This window comes from Chiloscyllium punctatum, chromosome 46 (genome assembly GCF_047496795.1).
Source record: "Chiloscyllium punctatum isolate Juve2018m chromosome 46, sChiPun1.3, whole genome shotgun sequence".
NCBI classification, from domain to species: domain Eukaryota; kingdom Metazoa; phylum Chordata; class Chondrichthyes; order Orectolobiformes; family Hemiscylliidae; genus Chiloscyllium; species Chiloscyllium punctatum.
Window position 1 is genome coordinate 63,883,945 of NC_092784.1, and position 27,353 is coordinate 63,911,297.

General features: G+C 44.5%; 1 protein-coding gene across 4 annotated transcripts in view; it reads right to left on the reverse strand.

The window, feature by feature from the left end:
- The window catches only part of qtrt1 (queuine tRNA-ribosyltransferase 1), a 31,397-nt gene extending 12,979 nt beyond the window's left edge, over nt 1–18,418 (reverse strand). For 2 of the 4 annotated variants that reach the window (XM_072564498.1, XM_072564499.1), the window contains exons 1-10: nt 18,127–18,418; nt 16,326–16,394; nt 14,539–14,677; nt 14,045–14,123; nt 10,811–10,926; nt 9,282–9,420; nt 8,892–8,967; nt 4,340–4,449; nt 3,748–3,832; nt 460–642 (exon numbers count right to left, since the gene is read on the reverse strand). In XM_072564498.1, coding sequence (XP_072420599.1) covers nt 490–642; nt 3,748–3,832; nt 4,340–4,449; nt 8,892–8,967; nt 9,282–9,420; nt 10,811–10,926; nt 14,045–14,123; nt 14,539–14,677; nt 16,326–16,394; nt 18,127–18,384 — 1,224 coding nt within the window. In that variant the 5' untranslated portion in view covers nt 18,385–18,418 and the 3' untranslated portion in view covers nt 460–489. Of the gene's footprint in view, nt 1–301; nt 643–3,747; nt 3,833–4,339; nt 4,450–8,891; nt 8,968–9,281; nt 9,421–10,810; nt 10,927–14,044; nt 14,124–14,538; nt 14,678–16,325; nt 16,395–18,126 lie in introns of those variants that run through there. The other 2 variants (XM_072564497.1, XM_072564500.1) reach the window with 2 other exon arrangements.
- Nucleotides 18,419–27,353: the final 8,935 nt, after the last annotated feature.

Here is a 27,353-nt window from a genome sequence, read left to right on the forward strand (position 1 = left end):
GGACAAGGTGTAAAGGATATAGAACAAAGCCAGGGGGACAACAGAGGGTGCAATGGCACGTTTATAGGAATTTTGCAGCAAGTCAGTGTTTCCTGTCCTTTTGTTCCCTATTTATTATCCAGTTTGTGACTCTTAATGTTCTCTACTTCAGGCTGTTCTGTCACATTTTAGGCACTTTTACGACACACTGGAAAAAGGGTACAGGAATTGAAGATAATAATACAATAAGGATTCTGGCTTCAGCATGAACTTCAGGCAGACTGCCCAGGAGCAGCATATATGTGGAGGCAGGATCACATGATGGATAAAGGAGCTGCAGTTGCATGTTTTAATGTATTAAAAATCACATGATCCTAGAACAAATTACACAGCTAGCAACACAAACATGGGTGAGTGCAAGAGGTCGCAGGCTCCAGCACACACAATGGAGAGTATCCCTTTCCTTGGTGAATCTCTCACCTTCGTACAGTAATAGGTGGACCAGTCCCTCTATTCCAGTTGAACATTGACTGTGCTGAGTGCTTCAACAGCCCAGCATGGGTATTGCTCTTTACTTCCATACATTCGCTTCATGAACTGCTGAATGAAGACTGGAAATTGTCCCTGCCGAATACTCTCACGAATTGAACACATCAGGTTCAACTGTAAAACAATTAAATGCTTTTAAAAGTATTGTTCTAGCTCAGCAAAATCCAAGACACCTGACAGGAGCATGAAATGATGCAGCATGGTTGAGCCAAATGTTCTGGGTATTCCCAGCAGTGCCAATATTACAAGGATAGGGAAGCAACTCGGCTTACTCTTCAGAACATATAAATACAAATACAAATAGGGTAAATGCTCTTTAATCATGTTTAGTTTACATGAATCAAGCCTCCTGCACCAAAGAGTCAGTAAACTGACAAAGTGAAAAAAAAACAGCAGACACCAAGTGCATTGGTGCTGCTTGCTGGACAGCACAAACATACCACAGCTGAGGTAGGTGCACCATGAACGTTTGAGTCACGATGTACAGCACGAAAACAGACTCTTCAGTCCAACTTGTCCATGCCGACCAGATATCCCAACCCAATCGAGTGCCACCCTGCCAGCACCCGGCCCATATCCCTCCAAACCCTTCCTATTCATATACCTATCCAGATACCTTTGGTCCAACTTGTCCATGCTGACCAGATATCCTATCCTAATTTTGCCAGCATTTAGCCTCTATTCCTCTACACCCTTCCTATTCATATACCCATTCTGTTGTCTTTTAAATGTTGTAATTGTACCAGCCTCCACCACTTCCTCTAGCAGCTCATTCCATATACACACCATACTTCATACACACCCCACCCTCTGCATGGAAATGTTGCCCCTTAGCTCTGTCAAAAAATTTTCCCCTCCCACTCTAAACCAATGCCCTCTAGTTCTGGACTCCCCCCACAGCAGGGAAATATGTTGTCTATTTACCCTATCCATGCCCCTCATGATTTTATAAACCTCAGCCTCTTGATGCTCCAGGGAAAACTGCCCCAGCCTATTCAACCTCTTCCCATAGCTGAAATCCTCCAATCCTTTTTACTTTTTTTTGTAGCTAGTGTTGAGTTAGTATTTAACTGAAATCTGCAGTTTAAATTCTGACATTTCAGCTTTAAACAGAGTTTTAAACAAGGTCTCCACCGGAAGTACTTTTAGACTTCATTAAAGTAGCTGAAGCAGGTTTCTATCTAGCTGGGTCAGCTAAGCCTTCTGTGTTAGAAGCATAGAAAACTAGTCAGCTTAGTGCTTGCTTACAAGACCGCTAAGAGTTGGGGGAGGAAAAGGAAAGAGGTTCTCCTCTCAAGTATTTCAGCATCCAGGAATTGGGTCTTCCTCTAGGAGGGGGGAAGCTGTTAGTTATCTGAAGGCCGCTCATTACTACCTCAAAGAATTCTAGCAGATTTGTCAGGCATGACCTCCCCTTGATGAAACCATGGAGGCGGCAAACCAGGCCTCATCAGGAGGTGGAGAAGTCGACGTTTCGGGTCCCGAAGAAGGGTTACGCCCGAAATGTTGACTTCTCCACCTCCTGATGACGCCTGGTTTGCCGCCTCCATGGTTCCATCCAGGGGAGGTCATGCCTGACAAATCTGCTAGAATTCTTTGAGGTAGTAATGAGCAGGTTAGACTAAGGAGAGCCAATGGATGACTTCAAGAAGATCAATGACAAGTTGCTGCACAGATTACTGAGTAACACATCAACTGATACTTTATCCTTATTTAATTAGTTTTGAATTTGTTTTTAAATTTTTTAACTTTTTATATCTCTGCTTATTTTCTCAATCTGAATGCAAATTGTAACCAATAATTTAAGACGATTCAATTTAACACAGATTCAAATTTAGCATACTCCCTATGAGCCAATCAAATCACAGCCTTCCCAGGCTGCTTTCTGCTCACTCCTGCTCAGGAGCTGGACATGGGACCACAGCTTCATTTATTCAGGACAGTTTCCCTGTGTGATTTGTCATTTGAGTTCCTCCTTTCCTTCCATTTCATGATTTATAGCTGCTTCTGGGATGTTACATGCATTCTCTGTGGGAAAGACTGATGGAAAATACCTGTTCACTTTATACATTAACGAACCAGATGAAGGCTAAGTTTGCAGACAGTCAGCAGAAATAGTTCTTTTCTCAGGATGACAAGATGTAGTGAAAGATATGCCACAGGGATTAGTGCTGGCCCTCAACTGTTTACAATGTAAATGATTTGAATAAAGGGACAGCAGAAGGTACACTGTCATCAGCAAATTGAGCAACAAAGATAGGTTAGAAAGCAAGATTAGATTAGATTAGATTACTTACAGTGTGGAAACAGGCCCTTCGGCCCAACAAGTCCTCACCCGCCCTGCTGAAGCGTAACCCACCCATACCCCTACATCTACATCTACCCCTTTCCTAACACTACGGGCAATTTAGCATAGCCAATTCACCTGACCTGCACATCTTTGGACTGTGGGAGGAAACCGGAGCACCCAGAGGAAACCCACGCAGACACGGGGAGAACGTGCAAACTCCACACAGTCAGTCGCCTGAGGTGGGAATTGAACCCGGGTCTCTGACGCTGTGAGGCAGTAGTGCTAACCACTGTGCCACGTGCCACGTGCCGCCCACATGATGTAGACAAGGAGGTAAGGAAGCCTCATCAAAATATAAATAGGTTGGATTGAGTGGACAAAGATCCAACAGATGAAGTATCATGTGAGAAAATGTAAAATTATCCATTTTGGTAGGAAAAATAAACGTGCATTGTTTAAATGGTGAAATCACAGAGGGATCTTCATGCCCAAGTGCATAAATCAAAGCACAAAAACATATCAAAGACAGGTATAGCACGTGTAAAATGCAGAGTAAAGCTTCTACTCCTTTCAATTTAAAGTAAAACTTTCTCTAGTGTCCCCCTCAAACACTCCCAGGACAGTAACAATGCAGGGTTAGATACAGAGTAAAGCTCCCTCTACCCTATTAAACTGAAAGTAAGCTCCATCTACTCTCAAACAGAGTAAAGCTCCCTCCTCACTGTCCCTATCAAATAGTTTCAATACAGGTAGAGCACCCACTACACTGTTCACGTCAAACTCTCCCAGGATAGATACAGCACAATGTTAAATATAAAGATAAGCTCTCTCTACTCTTCAGCTGAAAGTCAAGACTCCTCGTCACTCTCCTGATGAAACAATCCAGACATGTCCAACATGGGGTTAGATACAGAGTACAGCTTCCTCACCTGGTAGGCAATGTTGTGGATGGTGATGTGATGGAGGGCAGCAGTGTCATTCCTGAACAGGGCGTGTAGATATGCTCGAGTGTATCTGACAAACGTAGGACAGCAGGTTAGACAGCAACCCCTCTGACACCAATACCACCAACAATATTGCTGGTTTTCTGCAAAATTCTGGCATCAACATTGCTGTTCCCCACAAAGGCACCACTGAGCAAGTGCTGGAAATGGGATTAGAATAGTTAGGGGTTTACTTTTAATTGGTGCAAATTCGATGGGCCTTTATGACTCTACCTGACTGGGATAACCGCCCTCAATAATTTGTCACAGTTGCCACCACTCTCGATGTTACGCCCACACAAGGAATTGAACAACGGAGAGCATCACAGCAGAATTTAATCTCGTTGCACCCGATAATCACACAGATATAGTTTTCATGATCATCCCTGGATGACATGCAAGAGTTTTCTATTCCTAACTCAGGGATAATGGCTAACTGCATTACCTTCAAAGCTAAAAGACAGATACTTCATCCACAGTAATAAAGATGTCCAGCAGTCGATCTGAGATGATAAGAAGGATCAGCTATCTTTCCTACCTCTTACACGTCGGACAGTCACAATCCTCATCGATGGGTTTGAAATCCTTGGCATACTGCCTGTTTTTCAGTTGCAGAGAACCCCAAGGAACAAGCGCGGACCCAAATCGCTGAGAAATGAGAGGGGAGAGATTAGACTGCAATGTTGAAGCAGGTTAGTAACAGCAACTTCAGCGACAAGGCTAGCAGCTAAGAGATGACCCAAAGCTCCATAATGGGTTGAACATCATTCCTGACTCTGGCTTCCCCCTACCCTAAAAACCACTGCACAACTAACTGGAAAGTCCCAACAGCCAGATCTGAAATATTTATCAAGACAGGTGAAGCAAGAGTGACCACTCTTGACTTTGAAGCAGCATTTGAACAAGTACACATCAGTTAATTTGTTAATTCGTGATTGTTAGAGTATCTATTATTCTGTTATGTTTTCCAATAGAATTAAGTTATTCCAAGTTGTTCTTTGCTGTATTTTAACTATAGTTTTAAATAAACTGTGTTGAGTAGTTTGACCTATCAAATTGCATCTGGAACACAACACCTGACATTAAATTTTAAAAGCTAATTTCCTAATGTATTTCGAGACATTCTGGTCTGCTCCAGAACAAGTGCCACATCCACAAACATTCATTCCTTCCACCAATGCTCAGTAGCACCACTGTATTTCATCTTCAAGATGCACTGCAGAAATTCACCAAGGCTCCTTTGGTAGCACCTTCCAAACCTATGACCATCTAAAAGGACAGGGATAGCAGATACATGGGAACACCACCATCCGCAAATTCTTCTCCAACGCACACATCATCCTGACTTGGAAATATATCACCATTCCTTTTCTGTCACTAAATCAAAATCCTAGATCTCCCTCCATGGCAACAGTATGATTCTACCTGCACAACATGGACTATAGCCATTCATAACAATCCTCAAGAGTATTTTCGGGTAGGCAATAATGATGGTCTAACCAGTGATACCCACATCTCATGAACATATTTAAGAAGAATCATTTAGCTTGAACTTTTAACTGAGCTAGCAGAGATGACATGATCCATTCTCAGTTTCTCTCTGCCAATCTCATGCAGCTTAAATTCACAGTTATTCGTTTCTAGCTAGACCTCCTGTTACACCATGCAAAATTGCTCCATTCAACTCCAAACCACATCATTTAGAGGTTTCCCCTGCAGATCCTCAGCACCATCTGGGCAGAGATCATTCTCTCCTCATGCCAACACATTAAAACAATACCTGCTTCACACAATTCTGCAAAAATATGCTCTTTGAACAGAAACATTGACATAATCACATCTGCACATCTCAAAGGATTCCATGTCCAACTGGCCAGGTTTGCCAATGCTACAAATGAAAGAATTTGAAGACCTAAAGATGTAGGACCAGAAGTCAGCTATTCAGGCCATTGAGTCAGCTCTACCATTCAATGAGATCATGACTGAGCAGATAATCCTCAACCATTACAAATTAAAAGTCTGCCGCTCTCAGCCTTTTATATACACAATGACTCAGGCTCAGCAGCTCTCCGTAGTAAAGAATTTCACAGACTCACTAGCCTCAGATGAAAATCCTCTTCTTCTCTGTCTTAATGGGTAATTCCTTATTCCGAGATTATGTCCTCTGGTCCTAAGGAGAAACAACCTTTCCAAATCTACTGTTAAATCCTTTTAGAATCTTGTACATTTCAATCAAGTCTCCTCCCATTTTTCCAAACTTCAATGCGTACCATCCAAGCTACTCAACCTCTCCTCAAACATCCCTCCAAACTTGTAATTTGTCTCGTGAACAAAGAACAGCAAGACAACATGATGCCTTTCTAAACCAAACATCTTTTGCCTCAATGTTGTCCATGTCCCTCTGTTCCCTACCTATTCATACATCTGTCACCACCTCCTCTGGCAGCATATTCCAGGCACTTACCACCCTCTGTGTAAAAAAACACTTGCCTCACATTTCCTTTAAACTTACTCCTTTTACCTTAAACCTACACCCCCAGCATTTGACATTTCTACTCTGGGAAGAAAGACTGACTACCCACCTGATCCAGGCCTCTCATAATTTTGTAAACTTCTATCTATTGAAGTGAAAACAAAACCAATTTGTCCAACCTTCCCTCATAGCTAATCCCCTCCAAACCAGGTAACATTCTAGTAAACCATTTCTGTACCCTCTCCAAAGCGTGCACAACCGTCTGGCAGAATGGCAACCAGAACTGTACACAATATTTCAAATGTGGCCCATTAAAGTTCTATACAAGTGCAACACGAGTTGCCAATTTTTATACTCTATGCTCTGACCATCTGTATTAGATCTTCCAAAATACATCACCTCATATTTGTCCAGATTAAGCTCGATCTGCTATTTCTCCACCCAGGTTTCCAGTTTATCTATATCCTGCTGTATCCTCTGATAATCCTCCTCACTATCTGCAGCTCCCCCAACCTTTGTGTTGTTCACAAACTTATTAATCAGACCAGTCCAAATCATTTATACATGAAACAAACAACAGGGGTTCCAGCACGCATCTCTGTGGAACACCACTGATCACAGATCTCCAGTCTAAAAAGAACCTTCCACCATACTCTATCTATGAACAAACCAATTCCGTATCCATCTTACCATCTCACCGGGGATCCCATATGACTTCACATTTTGTATCAGCCTGCCATGAGGGACCTTATCAAACATCTTGCTAAAGCCCAGATAGACAATATCTACTGCCCTGCCCTCATCAATAATCTTTGTCACTTTCTCAAAAACCTCAAATGTGAGACACTACCTTCCCCACACAAAGCCACGCTGCCTATCACTAACAAGTCCATATTTTTCCCAAATGTAAATAAACCCTACTCCTAAGAATCTTCTCCAATAATTTTCCTACCACTGACGTAAGGCTCACAAGTCCTATAATTTCCTGGATTACCCCCACTGCCCTTCTTAAAGGAAAATTGTTGGCTATTGTCTAGTCCTCTGGGACCTCTCCTGTGACTAAAGAGGATACAAAGGTCCCAGCAATTTCTTCACCTGCAATTCTCAGCATTCTCACACAGACAAGTCCATAGGACCTGACTGGAGCTATCTAAATGCTTTTCAAAAACATGCAACGCTTTCTTTTTTTAAATACTGACATGCCCAGAATATCAACATTCTCCTCCAGACCAACCATGTCCTTATCCTTTGTAAATACCGATGCAAAGTTACCTTTGTTAAAGATCTCACCCACTTCCTCCTCCTTTACCCTTCAGCGCACCTATTTTTTCCCTTGCCAACTTCTTTTTCCTTATATGTATAAAACACCTTTCCTCAATCCTGTTTGCCAAAGACATTTCACGGCCCCTTTTAACCTTCCTTTAATTCCATACTTGTGTTATTTCCTGCAGGCTCTGCCTGCCTTCAGTTTCTGAAACCTTACATATACCTCCTTTTTCTTTTTGACTAAGCTCTGAGTTCCTCTTGTCATCCACGGTTCCTGAATCTTGCCATCCTTATCCTTTATTATCACAGGAACATGCTGCTTATGAACGCTTAACAACTGGCCTTTAAAAGATCCCATGTCAGATGGATTTACTCTCAAACAGCTGCCCCAGCATACGTTCTCCAGTTTCTCTCTAATGTTATGGTGGTTAGCTTTACCCCAATTTAATACTCTCATCCAAGGACCACTCTTATCCATAAGTAACTTTAAATTTACAGAATTATGGCCACTGAAACTTCGATCACCTGGCTGGGCTCATTCTCCAATACCAGGTCTAATATGACCCCTTTCCTGGTTGGACTACTTGCACATTGTTTTAAAGGATCCTCCTGGATGCACTTAACAAATTCCCCCTCATCCAAGCCCCTTGCACTAAGGGAATCCCAGTCAATACAGGGGGAGTTAAAATCACCCATCACAATAATCCTGTCTTTTTACATTTTTCCATAATACACCCATCTATCTGTTCCTCTATCTCCCGCTGGCTGTTGGGAGGCCTGTAGTACAACCCCATTAAAAAGACTGCATCCTTCCTATTTGAGTTTTCCCCGTTTGACCTGCCTGGATAGTCCGCCCGCAGTACAGCTGTGAACCTTCTCTGGATTGCATCCAATGCCAGGAGATTTTTCCAAAGGTAACAGGACCAAAACTATTCACAGTATTCTAGGTGTGTTTAGATAGTGCTTATAACAAGGCTTCCCTAATTTTTTTACTCCCTCTCCTTCATTCAATTTATTTTCCCTGAATTTGAATGCTAGCTTTTTGTGACTCATGGGGAAGAATCCCCAAACTCCTCAATGCTGCAGCTTTCTCCATTTAAATAATATTCAGCTCTTCTATTCTTCCTGCTGAAGTGTACAGACTCACATTTTTCCACCCACTTAATCTCTCGAAATCCCTCTAGATACTCTTTGGGTTGTCCTAATTTTGTATCATCTGGAAACCTGGCAACAATACATTCACTTGCCTCGTCCAAGTCATCAACATACATTGAAAAATAACTGTGCCCCAGAACTGATCCTTATGGCACTCCACCAGTTAGAAGCTTCATTGAATAGCCAGAATTCTTACCGCTGTCCGTGTGGGAAACACACAATCAAACATGTCACAACCCAGAGCCACACAAACCACAAGATCTGTTGCATATCTGGGGTGAAAGAGAAGAACAAAGACCGTAAATAAACATTGTGCAGTTGTATTACTTTAGGCATCACAATGCCATCTACTGGTGTATGCACATGGTGACAAGGTGGGTACAAAACACTGGGAGATTCATAACAACCAAAACGATACCTCCTCCTTCGCACTCCACATGGAGACAGACAGAGATTGTGTGCAATACAAACAGACAGAGGGTGGGCACAGCATAGACAAACAGAGCAACACAGAGGAATGGGAGCCACAGCATAGACAAGCAGAAGACACAGATAGAGGGTGAGCACAGCATAGACAAATGCATACCCCACTCCCATCAGGTAACGTGGCTTCTCTCGTGGGAGATACTCTGTGCTGAGTGTCACCATTCTCCAGAAATTATCCTTCTCTTCCCCACCACTAAGTCCCCCAATGGCAAATCCAGAGACATCACGCTTAATCATCTCTGAAATCATAAAGCAAACAGAAAAAAGTGTTAAGAAATGCAGTGACCAGTAACAGGCCGAGAGACAGCAAAGTCAATGACTCCAGGACCCTGCCTATTCACAATTTATATCTGGGGTCCTGATCTACAGGCTTTGCTGAAGTGATCCTTTTCCTAATGAGAACGCTGCTTCTCAGTCTTCCTTCTACATACACTTTCACTACTTTGTAGGAGGCACAGGGTGACTGGCTCACATGCATAAATGTTAATTAAAAATCACAGCTCATAGTAACGGATGAGAGAAAATAAACTGACTATCTTCAGGTTTGAGATACTCAACAGCTCCTCCACTTCTGAAGATCCAACAAATTCTGACTGGACACTCTCACCCCAACTTGTTTAGGTGGGAGCCAATCACATTGTTGTTGGCAGGCAGAACACCATTCCACAGACCAATCAGCTACTTGTTACTGACAATCTCCATTCATACACAGCCACTTGGCTCCAGCTCATCTGCAAGTAGTCTTTCCCTACACTTGATTCTACAGCAGAGTAAAGAGCATTTACAATTAGCTTCAGGTAACTTGTTTTCTAACATGCAACAACCCTTCCAAAAACCTTTGCATTCAAAATAGTTCTTTTCTCAACAGAAAAAGCACATACAGAAAATTAAGAAAATATGGTCTTCACTGGAGGGAAGAAAATGCCAGGGTATCACAGTTTCATAGCACCAGTTAACAGGATCCAATGATATGACCTTTTTGTTTCCCAAAATCTTTTCCAGATTCTTTCAATTATTTGCAGAACACCAAGGGTGTTTTATACCCTAATTGTAAAGCCTTTCACTTATTAGTTATGGGCAACAGCTAACAGCAACTGGCTGTCCTCCCGTCTTTGGTTACTTCACTGCAAAGGTTGGTGTGGCGGGGGGGGCGTGGGGGGAGGGGAAGAAGAGAAGAGAAGAGAGAGAGAAAGGCGGGGGGGGGAGAAGAGAGAGAGAAAGGCGGGGGGGGGGGGGGGGGAAAGAGAGAGAGAGAGAGAAAACTCGATGTTGCTGCAGCCTGAAGTTTCTCTCCCTGTAATAAATTGATCGCCTTCCTAGAGCCAATCGGGGCGGTCGTCATGCTGATGACGTCGGACTTCCAATTGCACAAACCAATCAGCAACTATCTTACTCTGCACACATCCCTGGTGCCATAGCATCTAAGACATCTTCCCCCAGTGATTAAACTAAGCAGCACTAATTTTTAAAAAGTACTTCCAGTTTCCTTAGTTTAAAACAATCCTGTTCTTATTTTCATCCATAATCTAAAATAATAGAAAAATTAAAAAGGGTGGTTTTTACATAAGACAGAAGTGGTTTTCCAGCTAATATCATAGATCATCAGAAAGGTTGAGATCTACGTCGCACCTGTCAGACATTTCTTACGCAGTTCAGCATCCAGGCCGCCCTGAATAATAGCAAACAGATTCTGTTGCTCAGGGTTCTTATTTGCTGCAATGCAGCGATCCAACCAGCGAATAGACCTAAGAGACACCAATATAATTACTGTCACTCATATTGGGTGAATAAAACAGATAGGCACAGAGCCAAGGAGAGAGACAGTGAGAAAGATGGTGAAAAAGACAGAAGTGGAGGGAAGCAGAAGGATAGAGAGATGGGAGGTATAGAGAGAGAGAGAAAGCGAGCGACTGGGAAGGGTAATAGATCAGAGTATGGAAAGAGTCAGGATTCTAACCAGGTACAGCTGATAAGGAGATAACTAAGAAAAGGGGAGCAGTCAATATTGGACTGAGGGTACTGTACTTAAAGACACACAGTACTTGAAACAAGGTAAATGAGCTTGTATCGCAGATTAAAGTTGGCGAATATGATGTTGTTAGTATCAGAGATGTAGGGGATCGGGGATAGAAACAAGGGAGAAGGTTTCCTTGTCAGAAAGAAATGAATTTAAATCAACAGCTAGAGGCAACAAAGGTCAGAAGGCCATGGGTCAGGCTGAAGAACCACAAAGAAATCTACAGGCATCCCAGTAGAGTCAGGTGTGTGGCACAAAATAAATCTGAAGAGATAGAAAAGGTATTAAGAAGGGCACTATTACAATAATCATGGGGGACTTCATACTGGTGGCCTGTGGAAATCAGGTTGGAAAAATCAGCAGATCCCAAAAAAGGAATTCGTAGAAATATCCACAAAATTTCTTTTTTGGAGCAGCTTGTGATAGACTCACAAGGGAAGGGGCAATGCTGGATTTGATGTGTAATGTGGAAGACTTGATTAAGGATCTTAACATGCAGGTCGTGCCTCACAAACCTTATTGAATTCTTTGAGAAGGTGACTAAGGAGGTAGATGAGAGGAAAGCGGTAGATGTGGTATATATGGATTTTAGTAAGGCGTTTGATAAGGTCCCCCATGGTAGGCTACTGCAGAAAATACAGAGATATGGCATTGAGGGTGAGTTGGAGGTTTGGATTAGGAATTGGCTGGCTGGAAGAAGACAGAGGGTAGTAGTTGATGGCAAAGGTTCATCTTGGAGTGCCGTCACTAGCGGTGTTCCACAAGGATCTGTTTTGGGACCATTGCTGTTTGTCATTTTTATAAATGACCTGGAGGAAGGGTTAGAAGGTTGGGTGAGCAAGTTTGCGGATGATACGAAAGTCGGAGGAGTTGTAGACAGTGAGGAAGGATGTGGCAGGTTACAGCGGGATATAGAGAAGCTGCAGAGCTGGGCAGAAAGGTGGCAAATGGAGTTCAATGTAGCTAAGTGTGAGGTGATTCACTTTGGTAAGAGTAACAAAAAGATGGGGTACTGGGCTAATGGTCGGATACTTGGTAGTGTGGAAGAGCAGAGGGATCTTGGTGTCCATGTACACAGATCTCTGAAAGTTGCCACCCAGGTAAATAGTGCAGCGAAGAAGGCATATGGCGTACTGGCTTTTATTGGTAGAGGAATTGAGTTCCGGAGTCCTGAGGTCATGCTGCAGTTGTATAAGACTCTGGTGCGGCCGCATCTGGAATATTGTGTGCAGTTTTGGTCGCCATACTATAGGAAGGATGTGGAGGCACTGGAACGGGTGCAGAGGAAGTTTACCAGGATGTTGCCTGGTATGGTAGGAAGATCCTATGAGGAAAGGCTGAGGCACTTGGGGTTGTTTTCATTGGAGAAAAGAAGGTTTAGGGGTGACTTGATAGAGGTGTACAAGATGATTAGGGGGTTAGATAGGGTTGACAGTGAGAACCTTTTTCCACGTATGGAGTCAGCTATTACAAGGGGGCATAGCTTTAAATTAAGGGGTGGTAGATATAGGACTGATGTTAGGGGTAGGTTCTTCACTCAGCGAGTCGTAAGTTCATGGAATGCCCTGCTAGTAGCAGTGGTGGACTCTCCCTCTTTATGGGTATTTAAGCGGGCATTGGATAGGTATATGGAGGATAGTGGGTTAGTGTAGGTTAGGTGGGCTTTGATCGGCGCAACATTGAGGGCCGAAGGGCCTGTACTGCGCTGTATTCTTCTATGTTCTATGTTCTATGAATCTCAGAGGTAGTGACCATAACATGATAGAATTGACCCTGCAGTTTGAGGGAGAACATTGAATCAGGTGTAGTGGTGGTACTATTGAGCAAAGGCAACTGTAAAGACAGGAGGGAGGAGCTGTCCAGAGTTGATTGGCAGAGAAGACAGCAGAGCAGCAATGGCAAGAGTTATGTATAATACATTAACAATCCAGATCAAAGAACCTAGGGCAATGCTCATAAACTTATAGATTACAAAGATAAGTGGGGGGGCAGATAGTGTTGACGAGGCGGGTAGGTTGCAGCAGGACCCAGACAGACTTAGAAAGTGGACAAGGAAGTGGCAGATGGAATATAATGTGAGAAAAGATGAGGTTTTGCACTTTGGTAGGAAGAATAGAGGTGGAGGCTATTTCCTAAATGGGAAAAGGCCTCAGATATCTGAAGCACAAAGGTACTAAGCAGTTCTAGTTCAAGATTCTCTTAATGTTAAGATGTAGGTTCTGTTGGCAGTTAGGAAGGCAAATGCATTGTTAGCATTCATTTTGAGGGGGCCTGAATTCAAAACCAGGAATGTACTTCTGAGGCTGTATAAGGCTGTAGTCAGATTGCAGTTGGAATGGTTTAGCACCTGCTTTGGCCCTATATGTGAGGATTTACATAAAAATGATCCTAAGGATGAAGGGGCTTGTCAAATGAAAGCAGTTGAGGATTCCGAGTCTGCATTCAATGTAGTTCAGAAGGATGATGAACTGGGAGAACTGGGGGGGGGGGGGGGGGGGTGGGAGGTCATTGCATTCCTAAGACACCTGGATACAGTGGATGTGGACAAGATGTTTCCAATAGTAGCAGAGGCTAAGACACTGAGAGCACACCCAAAGGATACCCCATGTAACCAAGATGAGGAAGAATTTCTTCAGCTGGAGGGTAGTGAATCTATGGAACTCTCTGCCACAGAAAGCTTCAGAGGCCAAGGCACTTAAGACAGAGATAGATTGTTCTTGATTAGTAAATCCTTATGGGAGGGAGGGACAGAGGGAGGGCACTGTTAGTGAGTGTCAGTATTGAAGGAATTACTGGAGGCTGAGCTGTGTGACACTAACACTTATAAATGCATCATTCTCACCGACCTGTACATGGCTTCCTCAACTCTCGGCCCAGATACTGTGCTGCTCACAACATCGTCCAACTGCATCATGATGTCTGAACCTAACACAGCATATAACAATTAGGAACAACAGAAACACTGCACGTACATTTTCTGCACAACCCTGACCGAATACACACTCCCCCCTTCATCATAACTGTACCCACATTACCCATGCATTCACCCACATGCCCTCCCTCGACTCCCCCTACCCATCCCTGCCCCCTTTCCCCACCCCCTCCCGTGACCTCCACACCCCTTCCCCACCCCCTCCCTCACCCCACCCCCTTCACTCTCACCCCTGACCCCGCTCCCTTCACGAACCCCACCCTATTGCAATCTCTCGCCTAGGTGAACACAATCTCAACCACATGCTCCCCCAAACCTCCATCCCAACTTTTGTAACCCCACATCTCCTCAGGCTTCTTACAGCTATACCTGACTATTGTATTAGGATTAGGATTAAACACTGGTTACCAAGAGCATTCTGTATTTCAATCGATTTTTCAGGTGTCAGAAGAATTTCCTTTCCATCATAAGGAGAAGAGAATCGTACTCCTTGTTCTGTTACTTCAGCCAATTCCACTAAAGACACCATCTGAAACCCACCACTGTCCTGCAGGGAGAAGGGATACAAAACAGCAGACTCTCAAAATATCCAGGAGAAGACCAAGCCGAACAACCATATTCAGGGCACACAATTCTGGGATCCTATCAGGTTTGCACAAGGAGGTGTTTAATATCAGCGAGTAGCTAACCCGTACAAAATAGGAAAATGTTGTGAATAAAATTCAGGGTGGCCCTATACACACAGTATATGGAAAATGAAGGACGTTTTGAATCAGAAAGGAGGGTTTGGTTTGTACAATAGACTGATTGTTATTTGAGTATGAGTGAGTGGTGTCATTGATAGATTGATCATTACTGTTAGCTCTAGATTCATAGAATTTTACAAAGAGGGCCTTCAGCCCATTATTTCTGTGCCAGTCACCAAATATCTGATGACTCTAGTCCCATTTACAGTACATGGCCCTCAACCTCATATTCATCTAAATACTAAGGGGAAACATTTCTTCCGGTCTATCAGACTGATGACCCTCACCTTTGTCCACCTATGGGGTCGGGATGGTGCATTGGTAATGTCACTAGGCTACTATCCAGATCCCCAGGTTAATGTTCTGAATCCCACCACGGCAGCTCGGCTGATTTGGATTCAATAAAAAAAATCTGGAAACAACAAGCTTATCAAATGGTGACCATGTTACCATTGTCAATTGTTGTGGAAACCCTTGAGATAAAAGATCTAGAACAGCAAAAACAATTTCAATCACAAATATCCTTTCAGGAAAGGGATCGATCATCCTTTCCCAGTCTGACCTACATGTGTCTCCAGACACACAGCAATGCGGATGATGACACCACTGTTGCCTGCATCCTATGAACAAATAATAAAAACCCTTCATCCCCTCAATCTTCTCTGTTTTAAGGAAAGCAACCCCAGCCTTTCTGGACACTACTCATAAGCTGAACCGCTCCATCCCAGGCAACATCCTGGAAACCGCTTCTATAACCTCTCTAGTGCAAACACATCCTTCCAATAGCGTTGTGACTGCACACAGTACTCCAGTTGCGGCCTAACTAATGTTTATAGAGCTCCTATCACAACCTCCTTGATCAAAACCCATGTGACTTCTTAACCACCCTATCTACCCTTCCCAATTCCTTTCAGGATCTACATACATGCACACATTGGTCCCTCTAATCATCAGTACTACTGAGGCTCCTATCATTGCCTTGTTAGTCCTCTCAAAACACATCACTTCACACTTTTCAGGACTGACCCTCATTTGTCACAGTCCTATCCATCTGATTAGTCCGTGTATATTGACCTGAGGTCTAAGGCTTTCGTCCTGCATTGTCCACCCTGGCCACATTCAGAAGTTGGGGAAACATCTGGATCTGGGCATTTATCTAATAATGCTGCTAAAACCTCTTCCCTCTCAACTGTAACTTGTTGAAGTTCACTCAAGATCTCTTTCCTAATTTCAACACCTTCTCTATCATGGTTATCCTTCTCTAAAGATGATAGCAGAATTCAGGATGACAGAAAGGAAAATGAACCCTAACCCCATCGCTGTGAATGGATATCTCAAACAATTTGTATGGTCCAAAAATAAAAGGCTGCTGAGAGAGGAAAGTACCTAAGCTTGGGTTCTCAAAAGGACTAACTTTTTCCCTCATTGAATATTCCATTGCATACTCACTGTTAGAAGCGCTCTCTTCCAGTTCATAAAACCATGCAGCCCATTGGCTTTTGAGATAAGTTCTGGCCCCTGGAGAGAAACATACTTTAGGAATAAACGGCTGGAGATCCCATACAATGAATGACCAACACATGGAACAGCAAGATCCCAAATACTGAACAGTAAACCCTCCTCCCCCCCCACCCCCAGGCCCTCTCCCCTCTATTCCTAACCAGGCCGCCCCTCGCTCTCACCTGGCCCCTCCACGCGTCCCCGGGTGGGCCCCCTGCCCCTACACCCCTCCCCCCCTCACCAGGCGGACCCACCCCCACCCCCCTCCCCTCGCGGACCCCCCCCCCCTCCCCTCCCCGGGCGGACTCCCCCTCCGCCCCCCCCCTCCCCGGGCGGACTCCCCCCCCCCCCACCCCCCGCTCCCCCCCTCACCGGGCGGACTCCCCCCCCCCCTCACCGGGAGGACCCCCCCCTCTCCCCCCTCCTCCCCCCCCCCCCTCCTCCTCACCGGGCGGACTCTCCCCCCCACCCCTCCCTCACCGGGCAGACCCCCCCCCCCACCCCTCCCTCACCGGGTGGACCCCTCCCCCCCCCACCCCTCCCTCACCGGGCGGACCCCTCCCCCCCCCCCACCCCTCCCTCACCGGGCGGACCCCTTCCGCCCCCCCTCTCCCTCACCGGGCGGACCCCTCCCCCCCCCTCCTCCCTCACCGGGCGGACCCCTCCCCCCCCCTCCTCCCTCACCGGGCGGACCCCTCCCCCCCCCCTCCTCCCTCACCGGGCGGACCCCTCCCCCCCCCTCCTCCCTCACCGGGCGGACCCCTCCCCCCCCCTCCTCCCTCACCAGGCGGTCCCTCCCTCCCCCTCACCGGGCGGACCCCCCCTCTCCCTCACCGGGCGGACCCCCCCCCTCACCGGGCGGACCTCCCTCCCCCCCCCTCACCGGGCGGACCCCCCCCCCTCACCGGGCGGGCCCCCCCCCCTCACCGGGCGGTCTCCCCCCCCCCTCACCGGGCGGTCTCCCCCCCCCCTCACCGGGCGGTCTCCCCCCCCCCTCACCGGGCGGTCTCCCCCCCCCCCTCACCGGGCGGTCTCCCCCCCCCCCTCACCGGGCGGTCTCCCCCCCCCCCCTCACCGGGCGGTCTCCCCCCCCCCCCTCACCGGGCGGTCTCCCCCCCCCCTCACCGGGCGGTCCCTCCCTCCCCCTCACCGGGCGGACCCCCCCTCTCCCTCACCGGGCGGACCCCCCCCCCTCACCGGGCGGACCCCCCCTCTCCCTCACCGGGCGGACCCCCCCCCCCTCACCGGGCGGACCTCCCTCCCCCCCCTCACCGGGCGGGCCCCCCCCCCCTCACCGGGCGGTCTCCCCCCCCCTCACCGGGCGGTCTCCCCCCCCCCTCACCGGGCGGTCTCCCCCCCCCCTCACCGGGCGGTCTCCCCCCCCCCCTCACCGGGCGGTCTCCCCCCCCCCTCACCGGGCGGTCTCCCCCCCCCCCCTCACCGGGCGGTCTCCCCCCCCCCCCTCACCGGGCGGTCTCCCCCCCCCCCTCACCGGGCGGTCTCCCCCCCCCTCACCGGGCGGTCCCTCCCTCCCCCTCACCGGGCGGACCCCCCCCCCTCACCGGGCGGACCTCCCTCCCCCCCCCTCACCGGGCGGGCCCCCCCCCCCCTCACCGGGCGGTCTCCCCCCCCCTCACCGGGCGGTCTCCCCCCCCCCTCACCGGGCGGTCTCCCCCCCCCCTCACCGGGCGGTCTCCCCCCCCCCCTCACCGGGCGGACCCCCCCCTCACCGGGCGGGCCCCCCCCTCACCGGGCGGGCCCCCAGGTGGTATGTGTTCCCGAGGAGGATGCTGCAGCCCAGGGCCTCGAGCTGCCTCACGGCGATGCCTTTGAGGGTTCCCTGGGTTCCGACCGGCATAAAGACCGGGGTCTGGAGCTCCCCGTGCGGCAGCTCGAGCTGCAGGAGCCGGGCCCGGCTCACCGGGCACTCGCGGCGGCTCACGACCCGCAGCGGGGCCGAGGCTGAGGCTGAGGCTGAGGGCGCGCCTGGGCCTGGGGCCGGGGACATGGCGGCGGGAGCGGGAGCGGGAGCGAGCACCGCGCGCGGGCACGCCACCACCACCCTATAGGCTGCAAACTATAGATTATCATATAGATTCCGGGTTAAAGTGTACTCTCCATTACCATGTCCATTATAACAGACTCCCATTTGACTACATACTATACACTATCATATAGATTATCGTTATGCTATATGTTATAGGTTACATGCTATAAATTATCATATATGACAGATTCATAGACAGCAGGAGCAGGAGTAGTCCATTCGGCCCTTCATGACCATGGCCTGTTCCCGCCATTCTCACCAAATAATGTGGTAAACCTTCGCTGCACTTCCCCTACAACAAGAACATCCTCCCTCAGATAAGGAGATCAAAACTGCACAATATTCCAGGTGTGGTCTCACCAAAGCCCTGTATAATCACAGCAAGACATACCTGCTCCTGCACACTTTATACTCTTCTAGGGAATCACTGCTGTCCATACCTATCACATGTTTCCTTCTTTATTTTGACCAAAACCTCAATTTCTCTAGTCATCCAGCATTCCCTGTACCTATCACTCTTGCCCTTCACCCTAACAGGAACATACTGCATCTGGATTTTTGTCTCTGAGATTTTGGGTGATGGGGTAATCTTTACGATACTGGTGATATGGGAATTTCTCTGATCTTGAATGATATGGGAATTGCTCTGATATTTCAACAAAAAGAAGATATTTACCAAGTATGGACAGCTGGGATCAAGTGAATCCCTCAAGATGTATAAGGGAAGTAGGAGTATATTCATTGAGTATTAGATTAGATTAGATTACTTACAGTGTGGAAACAGGCCCTTCAGTCCAACAAGTCCACACCAACCCGCCAAAGCGCAACCCGCCCAGACCCATTCCCCTTACCCCTAACACTATTGGTAATTTAGCATGGCCAATTCACCTAACCTGCACATTTTTGGATTGTGGGAGGAAACCAGAGCACCCGGAGGAATCCCACAGAGACACGGGGAGAATGTGCAAACTCCACACAGTGCTGTGAGACAGCAGTGCTAACTACTGTGCCACCCACTAGTCATAGAGATGTACAGCATGGAAACAGACCTGTCGGTCCAACCTGTCCACGCCGACCAGATATTCCAACCCAATCTAGTCCCACCTGCCAGCACCTGGCCCATATCCCTCCCAACCCTTCCTATTAGTACACCCATCCAAATGCCTCTTAAATGTTGCAATTGTACCAGCCTCCACTACTTCCTCTGGCAGCTCATTCCATACACGTACCACCCTCTGCGTGAAAAAGTTGCCCCTTAGGTCTCTTTTATATCTTTCCTCTCTCTAATCAAGAGGGAAATCAGTAGGGCAAGAAGGGAACATGAGGTAGCTTTGTAAAATAGGGTCAAGGAGAATCCAAAGAGATTCTATAAATAGACTAAGGGAAAAGAGTAACTAGAGAGACAATATGCTCCTTAAAGATGTACAAGGCCATCTATGTGTGGAACTGCTGGAGATGGGTTAGATACGAAGCAAGTTTTTCACATCAGTATTTATTGTGGAGAACGATATGGAAGCTAGAGAACATGGAGAAATAAATAGTGAAAAATTGAAAAGTGTCCATATTACAGAGGAGGAGGTGCTGGATGTCTTAAAACACATAAGGGTGCATCAATCCCGAGGACCTGCTCAAGTGTATCCCAGAACTTTGTGGGAAGTTGGGAATTGATTGCTTGCCCCTTACTGAGATATTTGTCTCATCAATAGCCATAGGTAGGCACCACAAAACTGGTAGGTAATTAATGTGGTGCCATTATTTAAGAAAGGTGGTAAGAAAAAGCTAGGGAACTACAGACCAGTGAGCCTGTTAGAGGGAATTCTGAGGAACAGAATTTACAACACATTTGGAAAGGCACGAGCTATTTAAGGATAGTCAACATTGCTTTGTGCTACGGAAATCGTACCTCACTAACTTGATAGTGTTTTTTGAAGAAGCAACAAAGAAGGTCAATGAAGGCAGAGTGGTGGACATTGTCTATATGGACTTCAGCAAGGTTTTCAACAAGGTTCCACATGGTAGGCTGCATAGCAATGTTAAATCATATGGAATTCAGAGAGAGCTAGCCATTTGGATATAAATTCGCTAGAACATAGGAGACAGAAACTATGGAACTATGTGGAAATCTTTCTGATTTTGGATTTTATGGCAATCTCGCTGATTTTGGGATGAATGAGGAAATCTCACTGGACAGCGAAGAGGGTTACCTCAGATTACAACAGGATCTTGACAAGATGAGCCAATGGGCTGAGAAGTGGCAGATAGAGTTTAATTCATATAAATTCGAGGTGCTGCATTTTGGGAAAGCAAATCTTAACAGGACTTATACACTTAATGGTAAGGTCCTAGGGAGTGTTGCTGAACAAAGAGACCTTGGAATGCAGGTTCATAGCTCCTTGAAAGTGGAGTCACAGGTAGATAGGATAGTGAAGAAGGTGTTTGGTATGCTTTCCTTTATTGATCAGAGTATTGAGTACAGGAGTTGGGAGGCCATGTTGCAGCTGTACAGGACATTGGTTAGGCCACTGTTGGAATATTGCGTGCAATTCTGGTTTCCTTCCTATGGAAAGGATGTTGTGAAAATTGAAAGGGTTCACAAAAGATTCACAAGGATGTTGCCAAGGTTGGAGGATTTGAGCTATAGGGAGAGGCTAAACAGGCTGGGGCTGTTTTCCTGGAGTGTCAGAGGCTGAAGGGTGATCCTTTTCGAGGTTTACAAAATCAAGAGCAGCATGGATAGGATAAACAGGCAAAGTCTTTTCCCTGGGGTGGGGGAGTCCAGAACTAGAGGGCATAGATTTAAGGTGAGAGGGGAAAGATGTAAAAGATACCTCAGGGGCAACTTTTTCACACAGAGGGTATGGAATGAGCTGCCAGAGGAAGTGGTGGAGCCTGGCACAATTGCAACATTTAAGAGGTATTTGGATTGGTTTATGAATAGGAAGGGTTTGGAGGGATATGGGCCGGGTGCTGGCAGGTGGGACTAGGTTGAGTCAGGATATCTGGTCCGCATGGACGGGTTGGACGAAGGGTCTGTTTCCATGCTGTACATCTCTATGACTCTATGTGCGAATCTCTCTGGTTTTGGATATGAGAATCTCTGATTTTGGATAATTTGGAATATCCCTGATTTTGGATGATGCTGGAATCCCTCTAATTTTAGAATGTTATGGGAATCTCCCTAATTTTGGAATGATGTAGGAATCTATTTCATTTTGGGTGATGTGAGAATCTCTCTGATTTTGGATTATATGGGAATCACTTTGAGTTTGGAATGATGTGGGAATGTTTCTAATGTTTTTCTAATGTTGGATGGAATGGGAATCTCTGATTTTGGATGATGATGAAATCGCTCTAATTTTGGAATGATATGAGAATGTCTCTAATTTTAGATGATCCATGAATCTCTCTGATTTTGCATGATCTGGGAATCGTTCTAATTTTGGAATGATATGGGAATGTCTCTGATTTTGGATAATATGGGAATCTCTGATTTTGGATATTATGGGAATCTCTCTGACTTTGAATGAAATGGCATTGCTCTAATTTTGGAATGATATGGGAATCTCTGATTTTGGATGATGGAATCTGTATGATTTTGAATGATCTGGAAATCTCCCTGATTTTGGAATGATGTAGGAATCTATCTCATTTTGGACGATGTGGGAATCTCTGAATTTGGAAATATATGGGAATCTCTGTGATTTTGGATAATGTGGAAATCCCTCTATCTTTGGAATGATATGGGAATCTCTCTCATTTTGGATGATGTGGGAATTTCTCTGGGTTTGGATGATGTGGGAATCTGTCTGACTTTGGAATGATATGGAAATGTCTCTTGTTTTGGACTGATATGGGAATTTCTCTGGTTTGGATGATCTGGGATTCTCTCTGGTTTTGGATGATGTGGGGACCTCTCGTTTGAATGATATTGGAATCTCAGATTTTGGATGTTATGGGAATCTCTCTGATGTTAGGTGATGTCGGAATCTATGATTTTGGAATGATCTGGGATTCTATCTAATTTTGGAAATATGTGGAAATCTTTGCAATTATGTGGAAATCTTTCTGATTTTGGAATGATGTGGAAATCTTTTGAATTATGTGGGAATCTTTCTGATTTCGAATGATGTGGGAATCTCTCTGATTTTGGATGATGTGAGAATCTGTATGATTTTGGATGATGTGTGAATGCTTCTAATTTTGAATGATATGGGAATCTCTCTGATTTTGGATGATGTGGGAATCTATGATTTTGGATGATGTCAGACTCTCTCTCATATTGGATATTGTGGGAATCTCTCTGGATTTGGATGATATGGGAACTTTTCTTGTTTTAGAATGATATGGGAATTTCTCTGATATGGGAATCTCTCTGGTTTTGGATGATACAGAAATCTCTCTGATTATGGAATGAGGTGTGAATCTCCCTGATTTTGGAATGATGTGGGAATCTGCCTGATTTTGTAATGATATGGGAATCTGATTTTGGATGATGTGGGAATCGCTTTGATTTTCGATGATATGGAAATCTCTGATTTTGGAATGATGTGAAATCACACTCATTTTGGATGATATGGGAATCTCTCTGATTTTGGAATGAGGTGGGAATCTCTCGTTTTGGACGATGTGGGAATCTCTGATTTTGGATAGTGTGAGAATCTCTCTAGTTTAGGATGATTTGGGAATCTGTCTGATTTTGGAATGATAGGGAATGTCTCTAATTTTTAATGAAAAGGGAATCTCTGATTTTGGATATCATGGGAATCTTTCTGATTTTGGATGATGTGGGAATCACTCTAATTTTGGAATGATATGAGAATCTCTTTGATTTTGAATAATTTTGGTACCTCTGTGCTTTTTGGATGATGTGGGAATCTCTTTGATTTTGGAATGAAGTGGGAATTTCCCTGATTTTGGAATGATGTGGGAATCTCTCCGGATTTGGATGATGTGGGAATCTGTACGATTTTGTAATGATATGGGAATCTCTGATTTTGGATGATGTGGGAATCTCTTTGATTTTGGATGTTATGGGAATTTCCCTGATTTTGTAACGATAGTGGAATCACTCTCATTTTGGATGATATGGGAATCTCTCTGATTTTGGAATGAGGTGGGAATGTCTAATTTTGAATGAAAAGGGAATCTCTGACTTTGGATATTATGAGAATCTCTCTGATTTGGATGATTTGGCAATCACTTTAATTTTGGAATGATATGGGAATCTCTCTGGTTTTGTATAACGTGGGAATCTCACTGGTTTTGGATGACATGGGAATCACTCTAATTTTTGAATACTGTGTGAATCTCTCTGATTTTGGATGATGTGGGATCTCTGGTTTTGGATGATATGGGATTCTTTGATTTTGGATGATGTGGGAATCTATGATTTTGGAATGTTGTGGGAATATTTCCAATTTTCAATGATATGGGAATCTCTCTGATTTTGGATGATGTGGCAATCTATATGATTTTGGATGTGGTAACCTCTGATTTTGGATGATGTGGGGATTCCCCTAATTTTGGAAATATATGTGATTCTCTCTGATTTTGAAATGATGTGGAAATCTTTGGAATTATGTGGGAATCTTTCTGAATTTAGAATGTTATTGAAATCTTTGGAAATATGTGGGAATCTTTCTTATTTTGGATGATGTGGGAATCTCTCTGAGTTTGGAATGATGTGGGGATCTCTCTGATTTTGGAATGAGGTGGGAATCTCTCTCATTTTGGACTGTGTGGGAATCTCTCTGATTTTGAATGACATGGGAATCTCTATGATTTTGGATGATGTGGGAATCTCTCTGATTTTGGAATGATATGGGAACGTTTCTCGTTTTGGATGATGTGGGATTCTCTCTGATTTTGGATGCTATGGGAATTTCTCTGATTTTGCAATGTTGTGGGAATCTCTCTGATTTTGGAATGAGGTGGAAACCTCTCTCATTTTGTTCAATGCGGGAATCTCTCTGATTTTGAATGAAAAGGGAATCTGTGATTTTGGATGATGTGGGAATCTCTCTGATTTTGGAATGATATGGGAAGCCCTCTGATTTTGGATGATATGGGAATCTCTTTCATTTTGAATGATGTGGGATTGTCTCTGATTTTGGTTGATGTAGGAATCTCTCATTTTGGATGACATGGGAATCTCTCTGATATTGGAATGATGTGGCAATCTCTCTGATTTTGGATGAGGTGGGAATCATTTTGATTTTGGAATGAAGTTGAAATCTCCCTGATTTTGGAATGATGTGAGAATCTCTCTGATTTTGGATGATGCGGGAATTGGTATGACTTTGGAATGATGTGGGAATGTCTCTAATTTTGAATAATGTGGGAATCTCTGATTTGGGATATTATGGGAATCTCTGATTTTGGATGATGTGGGGATTCCTCGTGTTTTGGAATGATATGGGATTCTCGCTGATTTTGGAATGATATTTAAAACTCTCTTGTTTTGTATGATGTGGGATTCTATCTGAGTTTCGATTATGTGGGAATCTGTCATTTTGGATGATATGGGGAATCTCTCTGATTTTGGATGGATGTCAGATTTTCTCTCACTTTGGCTGATGTGGGAATTTCTCTGATTTTGTGATGAGGTGGGAATCTCTCTGATTCTGGAATGAAGTGGGAATCTATCTCATTCTGGACGATGTGGGGATCGCTCTGATTTTCGATGATGTGGGAATCTGATTTTGTAAAGATATGGGAATGTCTCTAATTTTGGATGATATGGGAGTCTCTGATTTTGATATTACGGGAATCTCTGATTTTCGATGATGTGAGAATCTCATTTTGGATGATAGGGGAATCTCTCAGTTTAGATGATATGGGAATCGTTCTAATTTTGGAATGATATGTTAATCTTTCTGATATTGGATGATGTGGGAATATCTCTGGTTTTTGGATGATGTGGGAATATCTCTGGTTTTTGGATGATATAGGAATCTCTATGATTTTGGATGACGTGGGAAGCTGTCTGATTTTGGAATGATATGGGAATGTCTCTAATTTTGGATGATATGGGAATCTCTGATTTTGAATAATATGGGAATCTCTCTGATTTTAGATGATATGGGAATTCCTCTAATTTTGGAATGATATTGAAATCTCTGTGATTGTGGAATTTTGTGGAAATCTTCAGAATTATGTGGGAATCTTTCTGATTTTGGATGATGTTGGAATGTTTTTGATTTTGAATGGTATGGGAATCGCTCCGATTTCAAATGATGTGGGAATCTGTAAGATTTTGGATGATGTGGGAATTTCTCTAATTTTGGAGTGATATGGGAATCTCTGTGATTTTGGATGATGTGGAAATATCTGTGATTTTGGACAAGATGGAAATCTGTGTAATTTTGGATGATATGGGAATCTCTGATTTTAGATGATGTAGAAACCTTTCTGATTTTGAATGACATGGGAATCTCTATAATTTTGGAATGATATGGGAACCCTCTGATTTTTGATGATATGGGAATCTCTCTCATTTTGGATGGATATGGGAATCTCTCTGATTTTGGAACGATATTGGAGTCTCTTTTGTTTTGTATGATGTGGGATTGTCTCTGAGTTTAGATGATGTGGGAATCTCTCATTTTGGATGATATGGGAATCTCTCTGAATTTAAATGATGTGGAAATCTTTGGAATTATATGGGAACCTTTCTGATTTTGGATGATGTGGGAAGGTTTCTGATTTTGAATGATACGGGAATCTCTCCAATTTCTGATGATGTGGTAATCCATATAATTTTGGATGATGTGGGAATTCCTCTAATTTTGGAATGATATGGGATTCTTTCTGATTTTGGAATGTTGCGGAAATCTTTGGAATTATGTGGGAATCTTTCCAATTTTGGATGATGTGGGAATGTTTCTGATTTTTGAATGATATGGGAATTGCACCGATTTCAGATGATGTGGGAATCTGTATGATTTTGGATGCTGTGGGAATTTCTCTGATTTTGGAGTGATATGGGAATCTCTGTGATTTGGGATGCTATGTGAATCTGTGTAATTTTGGATGATATGGGAATCTCTATGATTTTAGATGTAGGAACCTCTCTGATTTTGAATGACATGGGAATCTCTGTGGTTTTGGACGATGTGGGAATCTATCTAATTTTGGATGATAGAGCAATCACAATTTTGATGACATGGGAATCTCTCTAATTTTGGATGATATGAAAATCTATGATTTTGGATGATGTGGGAATCTCTGATTTTGGATTGATATGGGAATCTCTCTGATTTTGGATGATATGGGAATCTGTATGATTTTGGAATGTTGTGGGAATATTTCTGATTTTCAATGATGTGGGAATCTCTGTGACTATGGATGATGTGGGAAGCTGTATGATTTTGGATGATGTGGGGATTCCCCTAATTTTGGAAATATATGTGATTCTCTCTGATTTTGGAATGATGTGGAAATCTTTGGAATTATGTGGGAATCTTTCTGATTTTTGAATGTTGTTGAAATCTTTGGAATTATGTGGGAATCTTTCTTATTTTGGATGATGTGGGAATCTCTGATTTTGGATTGATATGGGAATCTCTCTGATTTTGGATGATATGGGAATCTGTATGATTTTGGAATGTTGTGGGAATATTTCTGATTTTCAATGATATGCGAATCTCTGTGACTATGGATGATGTGGGAATCTGTATGATTTTGGATGAGCAGGAACCTCTGATTTTGCATGATGTGGAAATTCCTCTAATTTTGGAATGATATGGGAATCTCTGTCATTTTGGATGACGTGGGATTGTCTCTGAGTTTTGAATGATATTGAAATCTCACTTGTTTTGTACGATGTGGGATTCTCTCTGATTTTGGATGATATGGAAATTGCTCTGATTCTGGATGATATAGGAACCTCTCCCATTTTGGATGCATGTGGGATTCTGTCTGATTTTGGA